The sequence below is a fragment of the Opisthorchis viverrini genome (genome assembly GCF_000715545.1).
Source record: "Opisthorchis viverrini unplaced genomic scaffold opera_v5_214, whole genome shotgun sequence".
In the NCBI taxonomy this organism is placed as follows: Eukaryota; Metazoa; Platyhelminthes; class Trematoda; order Opisthorchiida; family Opisthorchiidae; genus Opisthorchis; species Opisthorchis viverrini.
Window position 1 is genome coordinate 668,489 of NW_008751869.1, and position 8,878 is coordinate 677,366.

The following is an 8,878-nucleotide window of genomic DNA, read 5'->3' on the forward strand; positions in this document are numbered from 1 at the left end:
TATAAACATCCGCTGATGTGCGAGACTAAAAAGGCTGGACAGCAAAAAAGCACAAAACAAGTGGTTGGAAACCTCCAACAATGAGACAATGTCTCAAATTCAGTAACGTTCTATCGCCCTCTTCCGCTAAGGGAGACCAAAATCCAGAGAACAGGACCTCTAGGTAGTCTCTTGGAGTGTATTTCAGTGAACCCCTTCGCAAAGGAGTCGATATCTGTAAACTTCCTTCAAGTAACTCTCCGAGTGTGATTAAAGCTTTCCGGTCCATGTACTCGTCCTGATCAGATAGGTGTAAACTGCGTAAATGGAGCCAACCATGTATTCAAAGGGTTGAGGGACTGAAGCAATAAGTGTTGGTTGAAGAGAACTGCACTTTTCCTTCGGAAAAGTAAACGCTTCCTCCAGGTAGTAACAATACACATAATACAACTCACCAGGATGTGGGCGACGGAATGGACCGTCGGGAGTGTGAACGACCCCGAACAGTACGAAGACAAGTATCATGGCTGTTAGACCTCTGAAGAATGTATGAACATAGGGGGCAAAATAGGGCATCCCTACCGTTTCAAATTGTACTCGGAGCTGAATGTGGTATTCTCAAAAACTGCGACATACAAGAGCACCGATGCAAATCCCAACAAACAAAGGCCAGTGTGTGCGTTCCTATAAGACAAGTAGGCTATGAAAAAACAGAATATCTCATTACCAAAAGAAAGACATGGTCCCATCGTCGAAAAAATCCTTGGCACGATTTTTTTCCTCCTCCCAGTCATGTGCCGTTCGTCTTTGATCGCGCTTCCCATTACGAATGAGTGGAGATGTGCTATACTCCATAGATTTGACAGTATTGTTCATCGCATTTGAAATGGATGAAAAACGAGCTGATCGGAATTAGAACATAAAAAATCAGGTAGATGTACGGTAGCTGAAACAAAGGAGACGATTCCGTAAATAACAGTTTACATTGAAGAACATAAGGGTGGATAGGTTTGGTTGGTTGAAACTCTCCCCCGCTATGTTGGTCACTGTTGCTGTGAAAGGAAGAAGACCTTCGCTGTGGAGTTGTTTATTAGCAAACACGAACTTAACAGTGACTAATGGACAGGGGAGCAAAACCCTCATATGCATCTTGTTTATAAAAACTGAATATCCATCTTCTTCTCGAACGCGTCTTCCTGAACTTTCCTGGATATATTTGTTGACTATTACTCAAATGTAAACAAATGCTACAAAGCAATCCCACAAGTTTCGGAAAAAACCTAACTTTTCAATAGACGCAGGACAGATTTACTCGCATGCCTTATCAGTAGTATCCACCGTGACAACTGTAAACGAAGTCACATTAGCTAAGTCAGTCAACTGCAGACCAGTTGCTACGAGTTGATTGGTGGTGAACGTCCTGACCTACTAAAGCTATCACCTTGTGGTGGTGGTCGGCCCACAATGCCGCGATGACCTTCCGCGTTACACTGGCTGGAACATGGTTCAATCATACCAGGCAAACTAGCCAGGCAGCACTCCGATGGAGAATAACGAGCAAGAAGTCCTATTACGAGGCGGTCTGCGGTTAAAGTCGTACTGTTCTTTGACATAAAGTGGTGAAAGCAAAATGGTGCTTTCTTCAGGAGGTTCGTAAAAAGTTGGTCTTGAAAACTACACACTACGATCACCTAACAATTGACCATGACAATGTCAGCCGCGTGCTGCGCATGGAGAAAGATCGACCATCAACTGTTGTTCTCTGTGCATCCAGAATGGCGCGGACCGGAATATGTACAACGTATAGCTTGGTAGAACGGTGTAAAAATAGTGAAATATTCGTTCAGCTGTAGCACCCTTTCGGTGCCTAGCTGCCATGCCACCCAAAGGAAGCATGAGGACTGGGATAATGCCCAAGTCTAGACAGGTGCTATCGAGGTGCAGAGGTCGGGTTCGAACCACGGACCTCGTGGCCAGTAAACTCGCGCACTAACTACTGACCCATCTCGTCCAGAAGGCTGTAAGAGTGTCAGGACGCGCCCATACAGAAGAAAAAGCACATGTGCAGAGAGTGACGTATCCCCAAGGTCACGTCCGGAAAGTAGGTGAGTTGAAGGTTCTCACCAAACACGGCTTAGCAACATACGACCAGCGTAGTGGCCCTGAGACTGTTCACGACCGGAACACCTGGCTGTACAGAACGAACAAGTGATCGACCGTATTTGGCCAATTAGTCATCCTATAAATTTACACAAACGCTCTGTATGTTTTGTCTTGACAATACAGCCGTTTCCCCAGTTCTGTCTTTTCCCTATCGCGTAGTCTGGCAGGCTCAGGGCAGGCGTAACCAATAGATGGCCACCCACGATACAGCAAAGAGATTATAAACTTGGGTGTAGGACGCGGTCCCCGTGATCCCTCCTGCTCTTGGCTAGAGACACCGCGAGGAAGGGCGGATGACCGATGTCAGTGGCTTTGGTGTTGTATGTTTCTTTCTAGATTGCTTGGAGGTGTAAGTAACTCAGAGTGCTTGCGGCAGGACGGCACCAGGTGTTAGATATGTGCGGCTAATTCCTCCAGCTCTAAGAGACAGTTAATCAGCCAAATACGGACTGCTCTAGCGCTGGAGTATCCCCACAAGTTCCTTTGAGGGAAACTGAGCGTCCAGGATCGTTTATCGTCGCAAAAAAAATATGCATGGTCTCCGTTTTGAAATCACCATATGCGAGTGGTTAGAGCGCGAATTTAATGACCGGAAGGTCCGTGGTTCGAACCCGAGCTCTGCATCTCAACTTCGCCTGTCTAGGCTTGGGCAGCCTGGCAGTATCGCAGTTCTCGCGTTTCCTTCGGGTGACATGGCAGCTAGGCACTAAAACGGTGTTACGGCTGAACGATTATCCTGTTTCTTATTATCTACTAGCATGTATTCTGTGGTGTACGGGTAGAGCAGCTTTTAATGCGTTCGTCATTAGTCGTATGCAGGAGAAGTGTTCTTGGTCAGAGAATTGATTAGACTGTCAAATTGTATCAAAACTCGTGGTGTTTTTGTCACCTCATAGAAGTGTATGTTACGCTCAGTTCGACATTTAAGTCCTTTTGCCAGCTGAACAATTTAAAGGTATCCCAGCTTACTGCGAATCAAAAGCGGTCCGCTGGCATGTAAACCGCATGTGACTGAATGGGATAAATCTATCGCATAAATCCGTAGGCGTCGAAGAGAACACATCGCATTCGGTTCGATCAGAGCTGTTCAGTTGAGCCCAACTCAACACTGATGCTTCGACCATCAGATTGTCGATGTATGTTCCCCAAATATTTCGCAAGGGCCTATTCAGATCAGGTAGAGCTACATCACACCATGTTCTCCGTCCGTATTATCCTCTATATCTCCAGGTAGCAGAGTTAGCACCAGATACAGTGCATTGATGGTCCTCTATGAAAGGTTCTTGGGTTCAAGACAGCTCAGTGGTTAGGACGCTAGCTCACGGGCCGGGGGGTCCGTGATTCGAATCCAATCTCAGCATCTCGACTGCTCCTGTCTGGGTTTGGGAACCTGGCAGTATCCGAGCCCTCGTGCCTCCTTCCGTTGGCATGGCAAGTAGGCACCTAAAGGGTTCTACAGCTGAACGATTATCTTCGATCTCTTCATCTTGAGGATGCTGAATGACGTTGCAACCTAGTATGGTATCTAGAAAGTTAGTCAAACGGGTCATCGGATGACAATGATTTTAGTGAGGACCAGTCGACAAAGGAGGCATTCAGGTAAGCAAGTACAAGGTAGTCGTTTTTCTTGCTATATCTTCTCGGCTGGTCTGAGACTGAGCTATGGAAAAACTTCCAGGGTTCAAGAATATTTAATGAATTTTAGTCTGCCGATCCTACCAGTCATCATGATCATTATTGACAGCAAGTCGTCTGCGTTAGCAGCATCCTTTCTTCCTAGGCCGCAGAACTGAGAAAACGGTGGCCCACCGCTGTGCCTCCCACCTCCTTACCACAGAAAAATTTACGGTGTCACCTCCCGTGATTGTCTGAGCACTTTTAATTCCTCCACGATGGTCTTCAGCTTCCTACTGTGATCTAGACTGAGATCCTCTAGTACGCGATAGGACTGTCGACAGATGCGAGATGCTCTGGACAAAACAGGCTAACGTCCCTTTGAGGATCACAGTACAGCACTGAGCGGCCTCGGTTGCTTCAAAGCCATACTTACTTTAATGCCTTCCTCTTGGTTGAAAAAGGTGGATATATCCTCGGAAAAGTTTGGTAACAATCGGTGGTAATATTGCTGGGCAACGTTTCGCTTTCAACACAGAAGCTTCGTTAAGTCAAGTGACTAGGTTGCGAGGTAGGTCATGGTTGTAGGTCAAGGTTGCGAGGTGGATATATAGTTCAGGATAAGATGAAAAGTTTGCAATCGGTGGTAATATTGCTGGGCAACGTTTCGCTTTCAACACAGAAGCTTCGTTAAGTCAAGTGACTAGGTTGCGAGGTAGGTCATGGTTGTAGGTCAAGGTTGCGAGGTGGATATATAGTTCAGGATAAGATCCGCAGCAAGAAGAACCCCATCATTCATGTCATTAATAGCTGACTCTATAAAGATCACTACACGCTGATCACTCGGGATAATAATGATAATCGTTCAGCTAGAACCCCCTCGGTGCCTAACTGCCACGCCATCATAAAGAGGCATGAGGACTGGATACTGCAAAGTTACCCAAGCCCAGACAGGGAAAGTCGAAACGCAGGGGTCGGGTTCGAACCACGGGCCTTTCAACCAGTAAATTCGCGCTAACCAATGAGCCATCTCGCCCCCTCGGGCAAGACACCTGTAGATCTCCCTTCTGTTCTTTTACTTCAGCTTGAGATGGTGCACGCCTTCTGCCCATGTCAGCTTCAGCTGTAGCATCCTTTCGGTGCCTAACTAGCATGCCACCCGAAGGAGGCATGGGTGCAGTGATACTGCCAGGTTGCTTAAGCCCAGACATCATCATCATCATCAATGACAGCAACACCAGTGTTGGCACTGATGCTTCACTGCCCAGACAGGGGAATTCTAGAGGCAGAGGTCGGGCTCGTAAGGATATCGTTATTTTTTGTTTGACACAGCACTTTCTTATGTAACACTCGCATGGAATCACAGACACCCTGTGGATCCTACATCAGCCATCTCTTGAATACGTTAACCCTTGTAGAGCGTCTCCAACTAACTGATACGAAGATGGTCGTCAGCTTCAGATCCGCTGATTAAAAAACACAAATTTGATTTGGTATAATACGCTGCTTTTTTGGTTTTGTCTTGGTTTTTCTTTGATCTTGAAATCAGTTTCCGTGCAATGGTATTCGGTTTGTGGGCTACGAGGATTCCGTTCTGAGTTAATAATCCGCCAGATTTCAGATACGTTCCTGATATAAGGTGTAATCATCATCTGGTCGCTTGTTCCTGCTGCTGTCGTTAAGACCCTCTTGATGAATTCCATCATAACCCATTGTGCTGGAATTACCTGAACGGATGCTTTCCTTGCTTCTTTAGTAGTGCTGAATTGTCTCCGCCCGCTTGAGTAGGGACTGAACGTAGCCCTTCTTGTGGTTTATTGGATGGTCACTGTCTAAATTTTCTATCTGGGTGTCTGTGTAGATTACACAGATTTTCAGAGTCCCATCCTTTTTTCGTTAACGCCTACGAATGATAATAGACTGTTCCTCCTCAGTTCGATTGTGAACATGGTATCCTTAAACGTTGTGTTGGGTGGTGCACGCGCATTCTGTTCTGAATCTCATTTCATTATGACAAGACTGTCGTCTACGTAGCGGATCGACGATTGAGGATTAACAGTACCGCGCGCTCTGATCTTTGCATTACCGCCTCAGCGATAAATATTGATATTGGAGATCCCATTGGAGTCTTTTTCAGCTGTTGGCATATTTGTCCATATAAGCCAAAGTATGCATCTATGTTCAGTAGCTTGGATAGTTCCTGTCGTGTTAGGATCATTCCGAAGCAGCTCTCTTATTGATTCTCTGGTGGGGTTTTGCTTGATTCAAATGAACGGTGACGTGACATCAGATGAAAGCATGCTTTGATGTATATTGCCGTTTCGTAGTTTGCGTAGAACACCTGACTACCGACTCATTGCTACCCTACACTACGCTCCCTAACAATGCACCTCGGTGGGTGATGAAACGTTAGCAATCAAATCAATCAGCTGTTTCAAAAATCCGACGGCCACCTACGCTACATCAGATACCAACATCCTTCCCAATAGAAGACATTCCCGTGTATCTATTGATGGCGAAACTGACGCAAAAGCCTCGGAGTTTGGATTCAATCTCTTTCCACAATAAGTGCGGGTGGTACTTTCTGGGGGGAAAACTTCTGAGATGCCTTGACAACTCGTTTCCCCCAACCTCTTGTGTTCCTCAACGTGCTCTAAAAAATGATCCATCGGTGGTGATCTTTATAGAGACGGGTCCACGTTCCAGTGTTTCTTTGCACTTTCAAAATGCGAAGTATCAATTTAAGATTGCTTACCCGTCGTCCTTAATTCTTTGTCCGAAGACACAATGGTCACGGGAACCGAGCACGCCGCCGACTGGACGCGTGCACGGTGAGCCGGCCACGGACCATGCTGTCAGACCGTGACGGTTCAGAGCATGGGCCAATCAGGATCGAGGCATTAAGCTCAGAATTTCTGACCCAAATACGAAGATACGGCCTAACCTTGTTAAAGTTTTGTGATCACTGCAATGCATAAAAATGTCCGTCTCAAGTCATGCACTTTTTGGTATAACCTTCAAAGTTCGTCGTCTCGCCGACACGAGTTGCCATTGCATCAAGCGTTCCTATCAGACAGGTCATTCCGAGTGAGAATAGGCTCAACATATTCCTCTCCAGCGCCGGTCTCCATTGGAGTTCCTCAAGGCTCCGTCTTGGGACCACTCCTGTTTCTGATCTACGTCAACGACCTCCCAGACGTTCTTGAGAGTCCATGTTCACTTTTTGCGGACGACTTGAAATCCTGGAGTTCCAATGCCAGCGCCATCCAAATGGATGTAGAGCTGCCAAGCAGTGGTCGTTGGACTTGGCACCTTCCTCTGAATGATGAAAAGTGCGTCCATGTGTCGTTTGGAGGGGATTCAGCGAATGCCTTTGTTATGCATGGTGAAAAGGGACCAGAAAACATCATGAGGATAGATGCCAAAAAAGATTTAGGCATCTGGGTCTCCTCAAACTTGTCCTTCGCACTACACCATGAGAAATCGGCCCAAAAGGCATTCGCCGTTTTACGGATGATCCAACGTACCTTCTCCCGCATTACTCGCATGGACTTCCAAATACTCTATGGGGCCTACGTCAGACCGCTCCTGGAGTACGCCAACCAAGTTGTCTACTCAGGACGTACGAAAGACGTTACCCTCATTGAGCGTGTCCAGCGGGCCGCCACGAGAATGGTTGCCGGCCTCAAGTCCGTGGACTACGAAACGCGTCTCGCGACGCTTGATCTCTTTCCCCTGGAGTACCGTCGCCTCCGAGGGGACCTAATTCTTACCTACGCCCTGTTTGAACAAAGCTTGGCAAACAGGTTTTTTACCGTTGACCCAGCAAACACCCGGCGGGGACATAGTAAGAAAATCTTCAAGCTCAGGGCACACACATCCGTTAGACAAAACTTTTTTTCATTTCGGGTAGTAGCTGCGTGGAATGACCTTCCTCCGACGGTTGTACACGCTCCTTCTCGAACCCAATTTAAAGCACTATTAGACATTTATTTATGCGAATCCTCGCGCTGGCGAGCATACTGCCCCGCGCTGAGAACATAAAGAGCAGTGCTACACCCTTTTTTCACTTGTGCCTTTCAGGTGAACGACAGCCACTGACCGACAAGAACAAAACGGACCCGGGAAACTTGGGCAAAAGCCTCGATTCTGTGTATCAATCCGTGAATCCGTGAAAAAAGAGAGACTTCAGGGTCACATCACTTTCGGAAGCTTACCTGGGCTTGTGCTTTGTTACACCTTCGTTCTTCTCGCTTATCGTCTCAACCGACAGGGTTCTTGAGGGTGATGACCCGACGTGAATGTCGGGGATTCGTCAACATCTTTCATCTGCCGTGCTTGTGTGCCTTGAAGCGGTTACCTCTCGTGAATAGTGGTTTGGCATCGGTAGTTCAATGAGCGGTTGGGTGCTTGTGTCACGGGTGAGGACGAGACAGAATCTCAATAGATTCTATCTGACTTGGTGGTGGCTCTGGGAAAATAAGCAACGAGTAAAAAATCGGTCCCTTTTTTGTCCTTCCAACACATCCTTTGAATAGGTGGCTTCTGTGTGGAAATATTCGATTTGGTTTATATCGCCCTCGGTGCAGAAATAAATCACTGTGCCGATATTCCAAGCCTGGTCGTACAAGAGTGACACTAAGCCTTCTAAATGTTGGTGGTGCTAGGTGACGGAAAGATCATTCACGGATTCACGGATTGATACACAGAATCGAGGCTTTTGCCCAAGTTTCCCGGGTCCGTTTTGTTCTTGTCGGTCAGTGGCTGTCGTTCACCTGAAAGACACAAGTGAAAAAAGGGTGTAGCACTGCTCTTTATGTTCTCAGCGCGGGGCAGTACGCTCGCCAGCGCGAGGATTCGCATAAATAAATGTCTAATAGTGCTTTAAATTGGGTTCGAGAAGGAGCGTGTACAACCGTCGGAGGAAGGTCATTCCACGCAGCTACTACCCGAAATGGAAAAAAAGTTTTGTCTAATGAATGTGTATGCCCTGAGCTTGAAAATTTTCTCACTATGTCCCCACCGGGTGTTTGCTGGGTCAACGGTAAAAAACCTGTTTGCCAAGCTTTGTTCAAACAGGGCGTAAGTAAGAATTAGGTCCCCTCGGAGGCGACGGTACTCC

At 46.9% G+C, this 8,878-nt stretch overlaps 1 protein-coding gene across 1 annotated transcript in view; it reads right to left on the minus strand.

Moving 5' to 3' along the window:
- Nucleotides 1-6,591, minus strand: part of T265_08342 (hypothetical protein) — a gene marked incomplete at both ends in the record, with an annotated part of 30,865 nt that extends 24,274 nt beyond the window's left edge. Inside the window, 2 exons of the mRNA XM_009174110.1 lie at nt 435-925; nt 6,512-6,591. Coding sequence (XP_009172374.1) covers nt 435-555 — 121 coding nt within the window. The remainder of the gene's footprint in view (nt 1-434; nt 926-6,511) is intronic.
- Nucleotides 6,592-8,878: the final 2,287 nt, after the last annotated feature.